Genomic DNA, 21,796 nt, shown 5'->3' with positions numbered 1-21,796 from the left:
TATCTGTTAAATTGAATTTTATATCCATTCGCCAACGGTAGTCAGTTTTCCTCCCCAAGATCTGGGGTAGCAAATGGTTCCAATTGCCTGATTTGATGGCCTTGTCTCTGAGGCACTAAATGCTGAGGTGTCTGTCTCCAGCACAAGGGCTGGAGCCACAAACATCCTTGATCCCACAAGTGGAGTCTTCTTAAATTAGGAGCATATTTCCACAGAGACATGGTCAAACTGTTGTATTTTACAGTGTGATTAGAACTAAACGAGCACTGAGAGACTGAATGTACAGACAATGGCCAGACCATATATAAAAACAACTTTGACCCATAACCTGCAGCAGCCCAAGAAACCAACGCCTTTCTCTCCAACAAACTCAGGAAGCCAGCCGACTCTATGTCAGACTTGGAGGAAGCCAGATGGTTACCTCTAGCAACAATCTAGGAAGCTAAACAGTAACTTCTTTAACAATTGGCTCCATATGGTAAAGATCTGATTAATAACCGACAGTTTCCCTAATGTTTGTCCCCACTTCCAACTTAGGACCAACCAGAGAAAGTCAAATATTCATCGCTAACCAATCACATAGGATACCCTGCTTCTAGTTAGCAACCTACAGCTTTGCCTCGCCAACAGCCTCCAATCGAGGCATTCTCTGAAGACGTCCCTTTTTATTCACAGTAAGGCTTTTCCATGCCTCTACCTTTGAGTCTCTGCTAAAAGACAAATGATGGTGGCTGACTCGCCTGCTATATAGCATTTACTGAATAGTCTGTTTTCTCATTTTGTTGGTCTTCATTTCCATGGCACTGTGGTTTAAACAGGCTTTGTAGGCCAACTGGTTTCCAAATCGTCTATCATTTATTCACTGAAGAAACATTCGCTAAAAGCTTAAATATGGGTCACATTCCTTGCTAGGCACAGGGGCAAATGAAAAGGTAAGATACAATCCCCAGAGGACAGTAACTTGACAACAAAGATGAGTATGAATGATGTGGCAACCAAGTCAGTGGGTGTTACTGTGCTGGGGGCAGTGTTTCCCAAAATGTGGTAACTACTGGTTACATCAGATAACTTCCAGGAAGTTGTACATGGCTGAACATTTTTACTTTAATAACTGTCAACTTGAATGCTGATTAGAAAAAGCATTTCAAGCTCACCAAACCTGTGATTTTACAGATGCTTTGGGATGAGTCTGTATCAGGAAAAATCTAGTCAAGAGATAAAAGCCACCCTTATTTCAACAAATTCAGTATGAAGAATTGTTCATTGATCTTTTTTACCCTCATTTTGTCACCCCAATACACTTAATTAATTAAAAAAGAATTGTTCATTGGGATTAAAGAACTAAAAAAGCCAAACGAGAACATTTAGGATATCACGCAGGAAGCTGTCACTCTTAGGGAAGAGGTTGAAATTGTTCAATTTTAGAAGCTTGGAGAGACCAGAAAGCTGAAACTCGACCTCTGATAAGGTTAATACCGGTGTCTGAGCTGAGTGGGGGGTCCTATGGGCCAGGGGACCCGGCAGATATCTGAGGAAGGAGCACGGAATGCTATCAATGACTGTTACTGAAACACCAGCCTCTGCTGGGGTGAAGAGGTGTTTTGGGGTGACAAGAACAGTAAGCAGAGAAGCAGACAGAAAGGACCTGTTCCTTCTTCCTCCTCTAGTCTTGCCATCTCCCTCTGGTCCTCCACTGGCCGATCCCAAGAAGGAGCCAGGTGGCAAAGGAGAAATGGGGTTTGCTGAGTCCCCAGCCCAGCACCAAAAGCTGATATAAAAGGGTGAGTTTGAATCCGAGAAACAGGTTAGTATCTGCTACAGTCCATCCCCTTGGGCCATTCAGCATCCACACGCACACACTTCTAAACATGTTTAAACTTCCCATAACAAGAAAAACAACTCTATTTCTGCTTAACGATCGCAAACATCCTTTGTGCAAAAAACGTTCTCACCCTTTCTCCAAAAGGAGGAGACAAAAGTCCCAGCATCGTATGTTTCTGGGAGATAGTCCCACTCTTCACTCATCCCCTGACTATGTTACTTATACTAACTGGAATTGAGTCCCAGATCCATCTGAATATTCTGGTATCTCCAGACTAAATACTTCAAGACTGAAATTCCGTATACAATAAGAGCAATGAGGAGAAAGAAGGAATGGGCACACATACATCAAGGAAGAATATACGCCTAACTGCTCAGTCACTTGTTTCTATAATTGATCACAAGGATGTAATTAATAAGCTTCATTCTTCCTCTTTATGTTCCATGTTTCCTCTTCCCTCAGACGGGATCTCAGATGCTCAGGCTTCATACCTTGTAGGGTGACCCAAAACTTCATTGCCTAAAGGGTCTATATCTTCCTGCCTTTTTGAGGTGGTTGTAGTTTTCCATTAAAGTTTGTCACTGGACATAGAAGTGCTAAAAGATGCCTGTGGGTTCCACATCTTGCCCCATTACCCATTGTGTAGGAACAGCACAATGCCCCTTTGTTCCCAAGATCACATGCATGGGCCAGGAGAAGAAACTCCTTTGCCTGTTTAGTGGTAAAATTACCAGGTTGTTGCAATTTCTTTATTAATGGAACCACTGCTGTGTTCCCTGGTGGGAGCACTCCTCCTTGGGTATCCCAGACCTCCAGAGCTCAAAACTGAGGGATAGGAAGCAAAACATCTGTGAACGCGTTATTGGGTGTAACAGTGAGGGGAGCTACTCTCTACCTCTGCTTGATTCCAGACCACACATTCTGACTATGATGAGAGCAACAGCCCCAGTGAGTGGTCATGGATTCAAAACATACATTACATTTTGTAAGATGCAGTGTTGTATTTCACTTAGGGCCATAACTGAGTCTTAAGTAGACCATTCCACCATTCTCTGATGCCTGCTGCTCCTGTGATGGGGTGTGTGCTAAGGCCAGTGAATTCCAGAGGCACGAGCCCACTGTCCCATTTCTTTTACAGCGAAATGGCATCGTCTATATTAAGTAATGCTGTGCAGAATATCATGAGGATGAATAAGACATGCCATAAATTCCTGGATTGTGGTGCTGGCAAAGCACTGGGAAAAACTTCTGGCTTCTGCCCCAGGACGTAGAGAGTTGGAAGGTGCATTGTTCTCACCTCCAAAATGAAAAAGAGCAAGAGGAACTTCAAATTCACGACTTTCAGTAACTTACCAGAGAGTTGAGGTCACAGATCAATCAAAATCTAAGGAGATTCAGAGAGAGGAGACACACACCTCATTTAGTTGCTAGGAACAAAGTGAAATGAAATCAGTATTTTTTTAGAAGTTCTAGGTATATATCTCCAAACAGAGACACACACATACATACATATCATCATATTCTAAATTAGCGGCTGTTTTCTTACTATTTGGATAAATACGGAACTAGACTAAAATTATTATTTGAAAATATAAGAGAATAGAAAAAGTATATGAAAACATGTTTATTACAGAATAATAATTGTTTTTTTATTAAGTAAAGGCTTTATACAAAAAGAAAATAAATTCCGCAAACTGACAATGACTTTCTTAGAAGCATGCAAATATTTCAGGCTGGAAAGGTATGTTTGTTCTTTATGAATTTACACATAATAAACTGTCATAATATTTGGCTCCAAAATGTATGTGCCAATCGGCTTGACATGATTAATAAATTGTATACTCAAGAACAATTTAAACACTGGTCTTAATTTATGAGTCAATTCAAGTTCAGTCAATAGAGAGATATATTTAAAAAACAATCTGAGGTCAAAAAAATCTTTAGGAAGAAACTATGTACCTATGTACATTTGAAGATCAAGGACTGAAAATCCATTCTTGATGAATTTTATACACCACTAAGCAAAGGATGTATAACATCCATCACACATCTGTTTCAAAAACAGCATGTTACCAGAATTATAAATTTCTTTACAATAAACATTACAAATAAACATTACAGTATTAACAACTATAGCAAAACCATGGGAATGAGTTCCAAAACACATTAACTCCCACAAGGAAGGCACCCCTGAGCCGTATCTCAGGGCATCATCTATTTTAATCTTGGGGCTTTAAGAATGTCTTCATTGCTTTCACTGGTTTTATGTCTCCATTTTCATCTTCTTCATAATTGGCACGGTCTCTTTTCTTGGCAAACTTTTTTCCAATTGTCCCCACCAAGGTCTCGTATCTGTTAAGATGACAGATAGTACACATTTGATTTCAAATAAAAAAGGTAGGAATTAAGTCTTGTCAAGAATATCACCAAATATGCAACATGGGGTGGCTGGATGGCTCAGTTGGTTAGAGCATGAGCTCTGAACAACAGGGTTGCCGGTTTGATTCCCACATGGGCCAGTGAGCTGCGCCCTCCACAACTAGACTGAAGACAATGAGCTTCCGCTGAGCTTCCAGAGTAGCAGTCGGATTGCTCAGTTGGTTAGAGCGCGAGCTCTCAACAAGGTTGCCAGTTCAATTCCCACATGGGATGGTGGGCTGTGCCCCCTCCAACTAAAGATGAAAACGGTTACTGGACTTGGAGCTGAGCTGCGCCCTCTACAACTAGACTGAAGGACAACGACTTGGAGCTGATGGGCCCTGGAGAAACACACTGTCCCTCAAAATTCCCCAATAAAAAAAATTAAAAAAAGAAAAAAAGAATATCACCAAATATGCAACAAAGAGTGAGAAGAATCAAAACTATAATTAAAATAAACTGTCTGGTTTATGAGCTTCTCTAAGAATGATTAAACTCTCCACTCTTGTTTATTTTTGGATTATCCTAAGTAAACTGAGATGTATATTTGAAATATGTATTGGAAGCAGCACTAGAAATGAGCCCTCAACTGCTAGCCTGTGACAGGTATCAAGGTCCCCCAGGCCATGGTAGAGAAAGCAGAAATGGCCATCTTCCTGCCGGGTAGACCGTGGGGTAAGAGGAGAGCACATGTGAAGGCCCAGATGACATGCTGGGCCCAGATGACAAAGCTGTTCCAAGGTAATGGGTACCTTCTAGCCATTTCTTCATCTGACACGTCGAGCTCCACTGTTTCATCTTCAACTTCCTCTGCTTTGTTCTTAGCATTCATCTGAAGCATTAATTTCTGGAAAATACACCAACACTGGCTATCAGGGCTGGAAAAGGCTTGTGAAAGGAACTGGTGTCAAATGTACTTGAAGGTAGAGAAACAGAAGTCACAGAATTTATAGGACTAGTCAAAATTTATAAGGGATTCTCTGTAATACTTAATTCCACAATGTGCTAACATAAGTCAGCTCTGAATTAAACAAATACTAAGGCAAAGCCCTATTAGATTAGACCTCCTGTTAACGAATTCAAACTGTATTTAAGGTAATAAATCTTATTAGTTATTTACACGTAAAGCAGGCACACTGCTACACACTCTAGTGAGTGGGAGAAAGAAAAAGTAAACTTTCAGATTTCCTCCGAACTCCAATCTTTGAGTCAAATGGAAGAAGTACCATAGTCAAGAGTAATTTTCAATGCAATTTTTTGCTGGTGGTGGTGCTGGGGGCACCAAATATCTTCTGGATAGAAGAACTGGAAGGCTGGCCCTGGAACAATGGGGAGGACCTGTCTCACCCCCAAACACAAGGGTGGATAATGCATCCCAACATGATATCCATGTGCCATGGGTTTCTCCTCCAACTTTTTTTCTCACATTAACCTTTTCTTGACAGTTACCCTCTGGCAGATTTATATATATATATAAAAAGTGTAATACTTTATTTATATCAAAGGCTACACATTTAAAGGAGTGAAAATAAAATAATTTCAGGAATGCACGCTCTGTGAGGGTATACACTTGGGTTCCCTACTGCATTTCCAGTGCCTCAAGAGGGCTGGTGTGCCACAAGCACAGAATACTGAACAAATAAATTTTATGCCAGGTGTCACTAGAAATATATACAATATTAAATGTGTTCTAAATACATCCTGCTTATAAGTACTCTCAAGTAGGTATCATTTTTTTTTCATACCCAGGCATACTGACTGAACTTAGTTCTGACATTTTACGACAGCTCAGATCTGCAAGCCAACAGTTTCCCAGGGAGAATGTACTCAGTGGTACAGAGTGCCAGTAATTTAAATCATTTTCCAGTGACCTCTCACATCAAATACTGAGGGCTATAGCAACTCCTTTTCCCATGTCCCAGACACACTTTGGAGTGCGTGTCTCCCCACAGCCCCAGGCTCTGGCCATCACACACCACAATCTTCGCTTTTTTCCCCTTTGCCCCACTGTTCTCTCTCTTCCCAATCTAAAGCTTTATGCAGGCCCAAACAAGGAGAATATACATTAAAAATAAACACTTCTGGTGTCAATTTTGTATAAAGTAAATTGAACACCTTAATCATCATATCAAAAAGGGGAAAAAAAGGAAACCAACCAAAAACCTTTAAGTAAACGGTGGCACTTAGCTTGGTTTGCTGTGGGCCTGCACAGGCATCCTTCCAGAAATAGTTTGCAACCAAGGAGATTCTGCTCACTGAGGGACCTTTGGCAATGTCCAGAGACATTTTTGGTTGTCACAACTGGTGTGTGTATGTACGTGTGTGTGCACGCATGTAACTAGCATCTAGTGGGCAGAGGACAGAGGCCAGGGATGCCGCTAGATGTCCTACAAGCACAGGACAGCACCCACCACAAAGAATGATCTGGCTCCATGTCAATAGTGCCCAGGGCTAAGAAACCCTGGCTTTTACGTGTTAGCTATACAACTAATGCTTTATATCACAAAAATCCATTTGGTTGGTCACATACCTGATTGGATGGCTTTTAATACACAGCCAGAGTTCTAATATTTGTTAAATGAAGTCCTGTGCTTCTTTATAAACTTGAGGCAGGAAAATTCAAATAAATAGCTCAGTTATAAGGCGAATGTTTACTTTTCAAACAAACTTCCCAAAGAATTCATTTAAAAACCTATTTATAAGGTTGGATTAAAACCTATCCCTTAAAAAGTCAAACTACTAAATTTTTAAGTAACATTTTTCCATTAGAAAAGGTATATTTATAAATGCCAGGAAATAATTTTTCATAATAGCATCCTCATGTGAATAAAATCCTGACATTCCTGTAAAAGACCCGAGCTGAAATTCGAACACTGACAATAGCACTGTCAGGTGCGGATACTGCTGTTAAATTATCCACTCAATTTTACCATAACACTAGACTGCAATGCCTGCGATTTCCTTAAATAGCTATGGCAATATTTCAAGGCTTGTTATTTTCTATATAATGAGGAGAAATGGTACCTGGTGGGGGGGGGCGGGAACCTAAACCCAATTATTAGCAGAAAGAATTCAATTGGAAAATTTAAAAATTTGAAGCAATTATATTTAATACCTCAACCTCAGGATTAAATCCTCTGAATGACATTCTTCCATAGAGAAGATCTTCACATAACAGGAAACTCTGCTCTTCTATTATGAAACTCCTGAGTGGGAAAAATGAACCTGTATTAATAGCATGTCTACTTGCAACAAAGCAGAGCAAATATAAGTCAAGATTTCAAATGAAAAATCGATCTTACAATTCTCAGTAGAATCAAGTAAAAACACAGTAAGATTTCTCACCGAGGGTTAGAAATAAAAAGTGACTAATTTGGCCAGCAAAGGTACTAGGAGACAAGAGCTGCAGTCTGGAGGCACAGCCTCTTCTAAATACTACGTTTAATGTACATAAATGCCTATACAATGTAGATACCAAAACTATTTATAATAAGCCTGAATTTTCCAAATTTGAAGTAGTTTCCTTGCCGTTTATGCTCCCCACCAAGTTTTTATTAAATACCCAGAAGTCAGAGTCCTGGGCGGCTTTAATAGAGTTTCTTAGTCGGAACTCTTGGCTATGAACGACGACTGACCCTGGATGACTTAAGCAGAGAAGGAATTCGTTGTAAGTCTACTGGGTATCTCACAGAATCACTCGGAAAGCTGGATGAATAGAACTGGAAAATGGGCAGAAATAAGGGTGGAGAGGTGGTCGATCCAAAAGTAATACCAGGCTATAAAACTACACTAATAAAAATGACGCTACTGCTGCTACTGAGAGGGATAAACACAGGACACCACAGAGGGTATTAGGCAGACTACTCTGGCCCTGGAAACAGTATGCAGGTGTGGAATGCTTTGGTCTCCAAAAGGGATTCTCCTCTGAGTTACCGGTTTATGACCCCAATCCCAGGTAAGCATACCTGACTATAGTCCTGCTATCAAACATAAAGCATGCTAGGAAAGCAAATACCTGGCCTTTATGGCTTCTTGGTGGAAAGTAGGCCCTGCTTCTTGTCAAAAGTCACTCATTCATTTACTCACTCAGCAAACACTTATTAAACCGAACTGCATGCCAGGCAGTTCTAGAAGCTGGAGAGAGAGCAGTGAATAAGAGGTCCTCTGCTCTCATGAAGGTTACATTCTACAGAGTGGTGCCAGATAATAAATAAAATACTTATATAATGAATAAAAAGAAAGCTGATTAATCCACTCCTGGCCATAAGGGAGTAACTGGTACCAAACTACCCCTCCTACTGTAACCAATTAGAGAATGGAACAAAATAGGAAACAGTGAACAAGTCAAAGCATAGGGCTGTGATTCCTGAGAGAAGAAAACCAAACGAAGTGAGCCCCATGAATGCCCGCCTTCTGACTGGATGCAATTTGTAGACTGTGAAGCAGGGGGCGAGAGCTCAAACAGAGCCCAGTCTCACTGAACTGAAGGGACAAATCGATGTCTGGGGCTACAGAGGTGACTAAAATATATGGGTCAAGATACCAGAGAAAGAGAGATGCACAAAGGAATTCCAGAAATGAATATGAGGTCCCTTTGAATCCTTGGCTGAATACCGTGTTTCCCCCAAAATAAGACCTAACCAGAAAACAAGCCCTGGCATGATTTTTCAGGATGCTTGTAATATAAAATAAGCCCTACCACATTTCCCCTAAAATAAGACTGGGTCTTATATTCATTTTTGCTCCAAAAGCCGTATTAGGGCTTATTTTATATTACCAGCATCCAGAAAAATTATGCTAGGGCTTATGTTCCAGTTAGGTCTTATTTTCAGGGAAACATGGCAATAGGCTATACATGAGCTGGGTAAGTCCACAGTGCCAAGGGAAAAATAACGATTTCAAGGAGGAGAAGAATTAACTGGTGCATTAGTTTCCTAGGGCTGCTGTAACAAATTAACACGGAATTGATGGATTAAAGCAACAGAAATCTATGCTCTTATAATTCTGGAAGTCTGAAATCCGTTTTCACTGGACCAAAATCAGATGTTGGCAGGGCTGCACTCCCTCTAGTGGCCCCAGGAGAGAATTCATTCCCTGCCTCTCCAGCTTCTGACAGCCAGCATTCCCTGGATAGTGATTGCATCACTCTAGTCTTTGCCCTCCATGGTCACTCTGCCTTCCCTGTGTGCATGAAATCTCTCTTTGCCTTCCTTTATAAGGATATATGTAATTACATTCAGGACCCACTCAGATAATCCAGAATAATTTCCCCGTCTAAAGATCCTCAAATTAATCATACTGGCAAAGTCAATTTTGGCATATAAGGTAACACAGATTCCAGGGATGAAAGCCTGGATATTATCTGGGGACCACTTTCCAGTCCACCACACCTGAGAAACAAAATTTACCCTGGAATTGTATGTTGCACAAAGACGAGACCTTGCCCAGAGGAGGGAAATATTTGACTTGTGTCTACCCAGAGTGGAGAGACCAAGCTGAATACCCTGTGACAATGAACAGAAAGGTCACACCTTAAGAGTGCAGCTATTCTAGCTCTATGATAAAGGCTATAAAAGCTACTCGAACAAAAACAGGGCTCAAGCTGATTGGCATGTAAATTAACTGCCTAATGGAACAAATTTCAACCCTTTATTAAGGAAAACATCAAAATCCAGATGCTCAGCAATATAACACAATATGTAACACACAATTAAAAATTACTAGACATGTAAGGAAGCAGAAAAATGTGACCCATTAACAGAAGGAAAACAAGTCAATACAAAAAGAAAGATGATAGAATTAGTAGAAAAGAACTTTAAAACAGCTATTATAAATCTGTTCAAGGAGTTAAAGAAAAATATGAATGTAAGGAAGACACAAATAGGAACCTGAATTAAAAAATGGGAACTATGAAAAATTACCAAACAGAAGTTTTAGAACAGGAAGAAAAAAGCAATAGCTGAAGTAAGAAATCAGAATAGTTCTAGATATACTAAAGAAGTCTATTCATCCTCTATGAATATTGATGCAAAAATCACTATTTAAATATTAGTAAATTAAAATAAATTATGTTACAAATAAATACCAACAGTTTTGTCTCAGAAATGAAAGGTTGTTTTGACATTCAAAAATCAATATAATTTCCACATTAACAGAGGAAATAAGAAAAATCATATGATTATCTCATCAAAAATGATTTCACAAAACTCAACATCATTCATGAAATTCCTCAAGAAACTAGGAAGAGAAAGGAAACTTTCTCATGCCGATAAAGGGCATCCGTGAAAACACACAGCATTTCATACTAAATAGTGTAAGTTTATGCTTTCCCCTAGGATCAGAAACAATCTGAGGCTGTTCATTCTCATCACTGCACTGGAGGTCCTAGCCAATGAAATAAAGAAAGAAAACAAAGTAAAATGTGTAACTTTTTTTTGTAGGTGACATGATTACATATGTAGATAATCTTAAGGAATCTTCAGAAACAAAACAAAACAAAAAAACTACTAAACAAAACAAAAAAACCTACTAGAGTCAGTGAGTTAATTTAGCACAGGTACAGAACACAAAGTCAACATATAACCATCAATTTCTACGTACACAACAAGTAATTTTTGGGAAAAAGGCCACAATAGGATTTAAAAATGTGAAATATGTAGAGCTGTATTTAATGGTACATATATATAGAATCTCTACACCAAAAACTACAAACCACTGCTGAAAGAAATTAAATAACAGCTAAATAAATAAATATATCGTGTTTATGGATTGGAAGGCACACTTTTGTTAAGATATCAATTCTTTCCAAATGATCTACAGATTCAGTGCAATGCCAATTAAAGTCCTACTTTTTTGTGGGGGAAGGGGATGGTAGGGAGAAATTAACAATCTGGTTTTAATATTTATATGGGAAAGCAAAGGATGTATGCTAGCAAAACAATTTTGAAAAAGAATAAAATTGGAAAACTTACACTACCTGATTTCAAGACTCACTATAATCCAGTCATCAAGCCAACAGGATAGAGGAATACATCAATGCAACAGAATAAAGCCCAAAATTAGACTTTTGATTTTTGACCAGAGCATCAAAACAATGCATGAGTCAAAGGTAGTATTTTCAATAAAGGGTACTGGGACCACTGTCTATCTAAAGAAAAAAATGAACCTTAATTCCTACCTTACACCATACACAAAAAATTAGAGACAGATCACATATAAAAATATAAAAGCTAATATAACAAAAATTCTAGACAAAAACACAGAGAATATATTTGCAACCGAGGTACAGGCAAAGATTCACTAAACAGGATCTAGAAAGAACTACCTTTATAAAAGAAAAAAAAGTTAATAACTGCTCATCAAAAAACCCCAGAAAATAAATAGGCAAGTCACAGACTGGGAGAAAGTATTCATAATACATGCATCTGGCAAAGGATTTGTATTCAGAATATAAAGAACTTCTATCTGTATAGAAGTATGTAAGCTCTACTTTAAAAAGAAAATTAAAAATCCTATATAAACATCGAACTCTAGTTAAGGGATAAAAATGTACTGACGCCTGCTACTTACTGTGAAATATATCAAAAATAAAACAGATGACAGATGTATAGAGGAGTGGGAAAATATGTGATACGGACTGTTAGAAAAAAAGACAAAACCACATCATTGAAAAAAAATGGACCAAAGATTTGAATAGGGACTTCACAAAGGTAGATATGGAAATGGCTAATAAGCACATAAGCATTTTGTAACCAGGAAATTAGTCACCAGGAAAATTCAAATTAAGAACCATAAGGAGAATAGGTAAAATAAAAAAGATGAACACCAAATATTGGAAGGGTGTAGAACAACCAGAATTCTTACATTTCCTTAGTGAAAGTGTAAAATGGTAGAATTACTTTGGAAATTGGTCTGAAAGCTTCTCATAAAGTTAAATATACACCAACCTGATGATCCAGCAATTTCAACCTTTAACCAAGAGACATGCAAACAGAATTCTATCCAACTCATACAAATTCTTTTTATCTAAAGAATTTGTCTTTGGTTGCTTTATGAAGTGTGGTCTAGGCAGGCCTCTTGGATGGGGTGACATTTGAGCAAAGTCTAGAAAACAGTGAGGAACAAGATATTAGCATACCTAGGGGAAGAACACCTGAGGGACTAGTTAAAAGTAAAGGCCCTGAGGGGCGAATGTAGGAATGCAAGTGGCCTGAGAGACAGAATTTCTAGACTAAAGGAGGCCTCTATGACTGGAAAGGTGTGAGAGAAGGTAATAATGGTAGGAGGTCAAAATTACTTTCACGATAACACTAAGACATTGTCTTTTTCACTATGTTGACATTTGTACAGTGTGCAAAAGAGGTTATGGGTAAAATCGCATTTTAGTATGAATTAATGTAGTGATACCAGACTGTACTAGCAGTCATTGCATTGTTCACTGTTGACTTTCAGTTAAAAAAAAAAAAAAAAGCCAATAATTATGTGCTTGATTAAGCAGTAAAAATTTGTCACTAATCTCCAGCCCTTGATTACACTTCATAAAATATTCCCTACACAAAATAGGAAGTATATATAAGGTACTTGTGACTGCTGAGGTAAGATGACTGTTTTGAGAAAATGCACTTGTGTGATCAAGTTGGGAGTTAAACTAGCTACATTTTTCTTGGTACACTTAACTATGCTTATTCAGACTTGAGTATTTGGCAGACATTTTCTTGAAAATGAATAAAGTAAACTTGTCACCTCAAGGGAAACAACTGACAATACTTGTTCCCAATAACAAAATTCAAACTTCCAAGCAAAAATTAGAATTTTGAATAGCTTGTATATGTCACTTTGGGCTTGACAGCTTCCCAATACTTAAAGGCTTTTCTGATGAAGCCCATGGTGATATTAATGAATGTGATTTTTGATACTGTACAATGAAATGAGTTATTTGAAAAATCTATATATCTCATTAAACTAATATATTCCAAATGAGAAATACATGATGTTATGAAATTATGCATGAACAAAAGATCTATTCAAAATATAAGGTAGACCAATGATTATGAAAAGTTCATTGTTTTCAGATTCCACACTTCAGGTAACTTTTAAGAAACTACAACTTACTGAGTCTTGGAGTAGCATCAAAGAATTATCTGAAAAAGCTATTACAACACCCCTCCCTTTTTAACTGTATCACCTGGGTGAGGGTGGACTTTATATAGGTCAACCAAAATGACACGCTACAAGGCGGAATGTAGGAGTTAAAAGACTCCAGCTGTCTTCTAGTCAGCCAGACATTAAAGAGATTTGCAAAAATGTAAATCAATGCCACTATTCTCCCTAATATTATTTTGTCTTGGAAATTATTTTTCATGCAAAATGAGTTATTTATGCTAAGGAGTGCAGTTGTTTCTTATTTAAGTATTTTAAAAAATTTGTTTTAATTTCTTACATAGTAAATATTGACATGACACAAAGAAAAGCTCTTTATGGTTTCTAAGTAATTTTAAAAAATGTAAATGGTCCTTGAGCCCCAAATTTTGAGAACTACTGCTCTGTAGGGTCCTCTCTCACAGGCCCTATCTAGCTCAGCCAGCACCACACTTGCTGCAGGACTGTCTCGCCCTGAGGGAATCTAAATTCAGGCACATTCTCCTAATCTTAGACATCCAGCCTCTAAAACCGAGAGAAATAAATTTCTGTTGTGTGTAAGCTACCCAGGCTGTGGTATTTTGTTATAGTAGCCCAAAAGAACTGAGACATTTATCTCCTATGAAACGAATCTAAATGTCATCGTTCTGGGGATAATGTGCTGTATTGGGGTAGGGGAATACTGAAAACAAGATAGAAATCGTCCTGCCTATCAATAAAAGTAACCAGGTCTCTGGGCTACTTTGTGCTAGCTTAGTCAAGGCATAAAATTAAATTACAGCTCCTTACCAGTAATGGCCCCTTTCTACACTCCCTGCTCCCAAATTAAAACCATCTCTGGCATTATCTTCCCCTTCCTTACGAGTATCTTCCATCCTCAGAGAAGCAGTAAAGGAAAGCAAGTACAAAGAGAAGCAAGCCCAGAAAACAAAGCACCTTTCTTTCCATCCCTGCTGGTACGACATATTTCTATCTTTAGAGAAGGATATCTAACCTTCCCCAAAAGATCCAGACGTTAGTCAAGTGAACAAAGGAATGTAACATGTTAAAAACAAAAAGAAAAAACATAAATGTGCCTGAAGATAATAAGCAGCATTCAGTCATTTGACAAAGTTTAAGTAAAACTACCATTCCACCGAGCTTACTATGGTAAGAAAAGCATCAAGAAGAAATGACACGAACTTCCAGAAGAATTTAGATAAATTAATGGGTGATGTGAATCCAACACTTCTTTATTCAAAATTATTTCTCAAGTATCAACCAAGCTTAAAGGCAGGAGAGAAACTACCTAGTGCATTACCCCAGCCTTAGCAACAACGAGCTGGGTGACTGAGCAAGCTACTCTCTTAAGCTTCCGTTTCCTCAACTATAAAATGGATGAAATATAGTAGCCAGCTCTCAAGTTTGCTATGAGGATTAAATAATTAAGACGTATAGTGCTTAGACCAGTTCCTAGCACACACTATAGATGCAACAAATGTTAGCTAAGATGATTGGCATTAATAGTAAACATTTAAAAAAAAGAAAAGACACAAACAAAATGCTCTTGACCTGCCTTTGAGAAGCTCAGCCTAATAAAGAACTCTGTTAAAAAACAAACAAACAAAAACAACAACAAAAAAAAAACTGTTAGAGGCTTGAAGTACACACGTAATCTTTGGAACTTAATATAGAGAGTACATTACAGATTTGCATAAAGGTCTCCAGTTATTGCAAGAGACATATGGGCTAGATTCCTTTATTCAATGTAAAAAAAGAACATATAAATGATGGCTGACGGCCAGTAAAAATGTATAGATCCAAGTAGACCTCTTATAGGTTTAATAATTTTAAGAAATCTAGTGGTAAAACTAACTCAAGAAACCGAACAGATGCTATTTCATGGGCTTTAGGACACTGGAATGAGTCACATTTACAGGGATTTCCCTCTGAATGCCCAAAGTGTCAGCAAAAGAATTTCTAATCAACCTACTCCTTCTCTTTAAGCTCTGGCAAATCCAAGTACCAGTGCTCTTCACTAATGATTTTCTTTTCTTCCTCTTCTAGTTGTTTCTTGGTTTCGGAGTCCAGTCCCCTTTGCATGAACTGTCAAAACAAACAAAATCAGTGTCAGCAACTAATTTTCCCAACTTAAGAGCTAAAGAAAACTCGAATAATTTTATCCTTCCACTTGCTCCTCATTTCTCCAGGAATCCCATCTCATGATTGAAGGTGGGGGGAGGGTGATCAAGCAGCTTAACTCTGCCTTGACAAGGTCACACTAGGCTGGCTGGGAGCTTGCCAGAGCGGAAACAAAAGCAACATGTGTACTTCTTCCTTTAGAAGACTTCAAAAAGACCTTCACCGTATTTTAGTTTTTTGGATTTAATAAAACAGGCACCAAAAAAAACTGTAGTCAATAAGTATCACATTATGTGTGGCCAGTTGTACATAATGGCAAGCGAGGAAGGACTAAGACGAAAGATTGATCCACAGATCAGGCGAGGCCGGAGGAGAAAGTGAGGGGCAGTAAAGGGATGAGAGGCTCAGTATTTTTGGAATCTCTCGCTGACCCACTGGTCTTTGCACCTGCTGATCTTGGTCTGGAACGCCCTTCTTACTCTCTTCTCCAGGTAACTGATATGGGTAAAGCTACTCCACCGCTGTGAAACTGTCCCTGACACAGGTAAAACCAGCATCTCTCTCCTAGAAGCTTCCCATGGCACCGTCAAACCCGCACACCACATTTTAACTTCTTGAGCATCTGTCTCTTCGGGAGACCTTCCGACAGGGCCTATGTGTGGAGTCCCCTTCATCAGTACCAGCATAATGAATGCTATGCAGTAAGGGCTCTATAAATGTAGACTGAAGCAAGGCTAGATCTGTAAGCTTGCTCAGCACTTACATCCTCTGAAATGCTTTATTTTAAAATGTGTAGAAGCTCAACTCAAAGTACGCCAGTAAAGAAAATAGTAGTCCTGCTCCTAGTCTTTCCCTCGCACAAATAGCCCTATTTCCAGGGACAGGCGAACACACCAAGATGTCAATCACAGCAAAGTGATAAAGTATCAATGTGGGAAGAAAGAAATTCAGAAAACACCCAGCAGTGAGGTCTAGGATTCCACTGGTTTCCATTTATCCTCATTTCTTTCCCTTATCCAGTCTCCATATTACTTTTCCCTCCATTCTAACTCTTCCAAAACCACCATCATTTTTAGACATAATGGCTTTACCAATGACTACTGAATGAAATGAGAAAACTTGAAAAATGCTCACAAATAAAGGGATAACATCAAGTTCTGATGCAGATGTGGGAAAGCTGGGTCTCCTCTGTGGAAAACAGCTCCACAGTTTCTTACATGAACTTACAATATGACCCAGCAATTGTCCTCTCGGGCATTTATCTCATACAAATGAAAACTTACGTTCATTTAAAAACTCATACACAGATATTCACAGCAGCTGTATTTGTAGTAGCCCCAAAATGGAAACAAAAATACTCTTCAGGGGCAGGCCCGGTGGCTCAGGTGGTTGGACCGCTGTGTGATGAGGTTGCGGGTTCGATTCCCACATGGGCCGGTGAGCTGCGCCCTCTACAGCTAAGACTGTGAACAACAGCTCTCCCTGGAGCTGGGCTGCCCAGAGCTGCTGTGAGTGGCGGATGGGGCCGAATGACTGCCTCAGCGGCCGAGCACAAGGTCATAATACCAGCATGGGCCAAGGAGCTGTGTCCTACACAATTAGACTGAGAAACAATGGCTTGAACCGGAATGAGGTGCAGGGAGGGAGGGGGGAGGCGGAAGAAGGAGGAAACAAAATACTCTTCAACAGGTGAATGGTTAAAATAAACTGTGGTAGATCCACAGCATGGAATACTGTTCAGCAACAAAAAGGAAGGAACTACTCATATCCTCAACAACTTAGATGGATCTCAAGGGAATTATGCTGAGTGAAAAAAGCCAATCTCAAAGCTTACATATTGTATGATTCTGTTTATATAACATCCTCGAAATAACAAAATTACAAAAATGGAGACCAGATTAGTAGTTGCCAGGGGTTAGGTATGACACAAGGGCGTGCGTGTGGCTACACAGGGGTAGCTTGAGGGAACCTGTGGTGATGAACAGTTTTGTATCTTGAATGTGGTGGTAGATGAATCTCCACACAATAAACTGTATGGAAGTATCACACACTCACAAACACACACACACGAAGGAGTCTATGTAAAATGGTGAAATCTGAGTAAGCTCTGTGGATTGTACCACTGTCAATTTCCTGGCTTTGCACTGTTTGTTCACCTGTCCTCATTCTTTTACTTCTGTACCTACATCCTTATCACAGGAAAGCACTGGCAGTTTATGGAAAGCATAGCCAGTCCTTCTGCCTCTGTTACTCAACGCTATGCTTCCATTTTCTGCCTGAGAAAATATTCTCTGGTGAAGGCCCAGAGTATGTGTCCTTCGGTAAGCCTTCCTTGCTTCTACAACAGCCTTATTATAAACACTGCCTTATCATTCATTATGCTTCTTCTGTGTCTCCTAAAAGACTGAGGTTCTGAACGTAGACCATGTCTCTTGCTCATCTTGCATTACTGGTACTTAGGCTGCACCTGGCACACAGGAAAGAGTTCACTAAAGCTTCTCTGAATGTAACCGATTCTAGACTTGTCTTATTTTTCCAGATTTCCTTTCTGGATGCTTCTCTTTAAGTCCAGATGTCTCATTTCATCACTCACGTTCTTGGTAGTAAAACTCACCAATCTTGCCAACTGCCCTTTTTTTCTCCTATTTTTAAGTCAAGTAGACATTCTTTATGGTACACAAAATAACCATATACATACAAGTATGTACAGAAACACACACACACACACACACACACACACGTTTGTAAGCATATGGAAAGGACAGAACGCCCAGTGACCATGACTAAAGCAACTCCAGACTCAGACAGAAATTCAATTCTTCTGACTCCACAGCATCTAAGAACACACTTTAAAGCTAGTGATTTAGCTTTACTCACAACTGAGGACCTACAGCGGGTATCACAAACTGCAGCCCTTAGGGTTGACTTCTGTTGTTGTAAATAAAGTTTTATTGGAACAAAGCCACGCTCATTTGGTTCTGAGGTACAATGGCAGAGTTGAGTGGTTGCAACTGAAACTGTTTGGCCCACATGCCTCAAGTATTTATCTGTCTCTTAACAGAAAAATATCTTAAGAGTCCAAAAGAACTAAAATCACAAATAAGCACCCTCTCTACAACAATTCCATCATACTGACAGACATTCCACCTACATTCTTCACTTTTTACTTCCCATCAGGATGAACCTCCAGTCCAACAGCTGACACAAGTCAGAGGACTTCAAGTACACTGGAAAAAACTGAGTCATAATTAAATCCTCAACCCTCACATTCTCGCTCTATACTTAGCTCTGGCTGAAGCGCTGTACTGTATACTGCAACATCAGGCAGCTGCTTCATTCCTTCTCATAAAACACTGCACTCTATCTGTATATAGAGTATCTCGTGCTAGCCTTTCTTATCAATGCCCGAAGTTGTTAACCCAAATAGAGAACCTGGGTATTTTTTTCCCCCTCTCCTTTGCTTCCAATGTGTAGTCGAGTCTCTCTGAACCACTTGCGTAAGAGGTGAATAATTTTAGTTAATTTCTTCATTCCTACTTCCAAAGTCAGGTCTTTGGTCTGAGCCCTAATCACCCAGCACGGCCTCATTAGACTTATCCAAGAGCTATAACAACTGCTAAAATCTTTTCAGGGTCTGCTTTGTCAATCCACTTCGCTTCTTTGAAAGCTACATGATTACAAACCATAAGCCAAAAGAAAACTGTTCAGTAAAGATTCAAATTTTGCTAATAGGCATGAAAGAAGTACTTTGGAAACTAAATTATGCTATGATTTACCCTCTACCCTCACCCTATCCATGTCTAGTTACACCTTACTTAGCTCAACTGCACTCAAATTTTGCCCATGCAATATTTACTGTCCAATCTTTCAAAACATTATTTATGCCTTGCTTCCTCTTCTTGGAAATTCCACAATTCTCTAAACATGACATTTAACAGTTTACATCTATAAGTATTCAGCGACCAGAAGTAAGGGGCTAAGAGCACGGGGCTCTGGTACCAGACTGCCTGAGTCTGAGTCTTGTTTACACTTCTTATTAGCAGTAACTTTGGGCAAATTACTTCCCTGTTTCAGTTGCTATGACTGTTGGAGAAGGATAATAACTGCACTCACCTCAGAGAGTTATCACCGTGTTTCCCCGAAAATAAGACCTAGCTGAACAATCAGCTCTAATGCGTCTTTAGGAGCAAAAATTAATGTAAGACCCGGAATTATATTATATTATATTAGACCCGGTATTGTATTTTATATTATATTAGACCCAGTCTTATATTAGACCCAGTATATATTATATTATATTAATTATATTATATTATATGACCCGGTCTTAAATTATAGTAAAATAAGACCGGGTCTTATATTAATTTTTACTCCAAAAGAGGCATCAAAGCTGATTGTCTGGTTAGGTCTTATTTTCGGGGAAACACGGTATGTGGATTTCTTGGGTTGATACATGCAAAACATTTAGAACTGTGTCTGGCACACAGCAAGAACTGTAAATGTTTGCTATTATTATTTAAGTTTTAAGGATTGGTTGTTTCCCCTATTTTAATTCCTGTATTTATTTTACCTATCCTTGTCTTTTCCCGCCATTTTGACATTTGGTTAAATTGATTCAATCTGAAATATAAGAATCAATTTTGCTTACGTTGGGTGACATAACTCACTTTCACCTGAACTGTTATAACTTCATTGCAATGCCACTGCACCCCTCACTCAGATCATCTAAACTTCTAGATGGTCTTTTTGACTGCAATTTTGTCCTGTCGAGTCTTTTTCACCAACGTCTTCTTCACAGGACAGTTAATGTAACTTGGCAAAGTAAGAGGCACAGCTGATAACTGTAACGTGTGCTCCATAGCTTCCCAATAATCACAAGGTAAAGAAAACAACTCCTTAATCTGGCCTAAAACTTCCTGCATGTTAATAATGACCCGTCTACATTTCCAGGCCCTTTTCTTGCTACTTGCCTTCAGGACATACTGAATTATCTTTAGTTCTTAACAATCACCATGGGTGTTTGGTTTTTGCCTCTCAAACTTCTGAACTCGCTCTTCCCTCAGTTTATGTTGCCATGTTCCCCACCCTCCCACCGACCCTTCAGTCTCTATCTAGGACCACTTCCCGCAGAAGCCCACGTTAAGTTCCCCGAGGTGCCGGCGCTTCTAGCGTCACCGCACGCAGTACGCTGTATCCTAACTGCTTGCTCACGTGTCTGTGTCTCCCACCCGACCGCGGGCTTTAAGAGAGAATACGCCGGATTTCTAAGCCGGTTCCCAGTGCCCAACGCAGAGCAGACGCTAAGCGAATGAATGAGAGCGAGAGGTGGATGCCCTCCGGCGCTTCTCTGGTGCCCCCGCACGCCCAGTGCCTCGGCCTCGGCCAGGCCGGGAGAATCGGGTGGCCCTACCCTCCCGGCATGGCTCCCCAGTGTCCTTGTACCTTCATGCGCAGCAGGTTCTTGGACAACTTTGTCTTGCGCTCCGCTGCCATGCTGGCTTCCGCTAGGCCCCGCGCCCCTCCACGAGCCGCACTGCGCACGCGCGCTGCTGCGTACGCAGCGGCGTCATTTTACGTAGCGCGCCTCTCCTTGCCCTGGGGCCCCGCCCCTGCTTCTCGTGCGCGAAGGCGTCAGGGGCTCTTCACGCGTCGCCTCAGGGAGCGCTCGGGTCTCCTAGAAGCTCAGGGTAAGGGCGCGACCGCCCGCCAAGGGGGCAGAGCATCTTAACGCCGGGAGGGAGACCCCCAAAGAGGCTGAAGCCGGAGGAGGGCGGAGCTCTGGTCGCTTCGAGCTGTTGGCTGCCTTCCCCTGAGGGCTTCAGCCCGGCCCCTCAGGCTCCGCACTGGGCAGAGAGACCCAGGGCCTGGCAGTGGCGAGTCCCAACCCGCCTTACGGACTCAGTCCTGTCGCGCGTCGTTGACTCAGTTGTCCTGGTGAGACCTTTGAGTCGGTTGCCTCCCCATCCTTTTCTTTCACGTGTTTCTGCATCACATGACGTGTAATAGTTTATTTTATGTTCACGATAACCCTATAGGGTGGTACTGTTCTTATCCCCGTGTTGCAGTGGAGTAAACTGAGGTACAGGGAGGTTCCTTAACTAGTTCGAAGTCAGACTGAGGGAGGTGGGTATAAGCCCTGGCAGTCTGGCTTCAGAAATACAATGGAAAACCATGTTAAAGTCACCTATTAACTGTTGTGTGCATCTTTGAACCGGAATGATCTTTCTGTTAAGTAGGAAGAATAGCAAGAGATAACCAAAGATACATGAGAGCGAGAACACAACCTTATTTTCAATT

The 21,796-nt window shown here is 40.1% G+C and overlaps 1 protein-coding gene across 1 annotated transcript; it reads right to left on the bottom strand.

Annotated features, from left to right (window-relative positions):
- Nucleotides 1–3,431: 3,431 nt before the first annotated feature.
- On the bottom strand, nucleotides 3,432–21,089 carry MPHOSPH6 (M-phase phosphoprotein 6). Its single transcript, XM_019743738.3, has 5 exons — nucleotides 20,942–21,089; nucleotides 15,351–15,463; nucleotides 7,356–7,446; nucleotides 4,993–5,087; nucleotides 3,432–4,174 (listed from the first exon to the last, which is right to left on the bottom strand). The coding sequence occupies exons 1-5, from the start codon at nucleotides 20,990–20,992 to the stop codon at nucleotides 4,042–4,044; spliced, it is 483 nt and encodes a 160-aa protein (XP_019599297.1). The 5' UTR covers nucleotides 20,993–21,089; the 3' UTR covers nucleotides 3,432–4,041.
- Nucleotides 21,090–21,796: the final 707 nt, after the last annotated feature.

Source organism: Rhinolophus sinicus, chromosome 8, assembly GCF_057876585.1.
Source record: "Rhinolophus sinicus isolate RSI-liver-muscle chromosome 8, RSI-T2T, whole genome shotgun sequence".
Taxonomy (NCBI): Eukaryota; Metazoa; Chordata; class Mammalia; order Chiroptera; family Rhinolophidae; genus Rhinolophus; species Rhinolophus sinicus.
The sequence above is the reverse complement of the archived record's forward strand: the minus strand, read 5'-3'. Positions and strand labels throughout refer to the sequence as shown.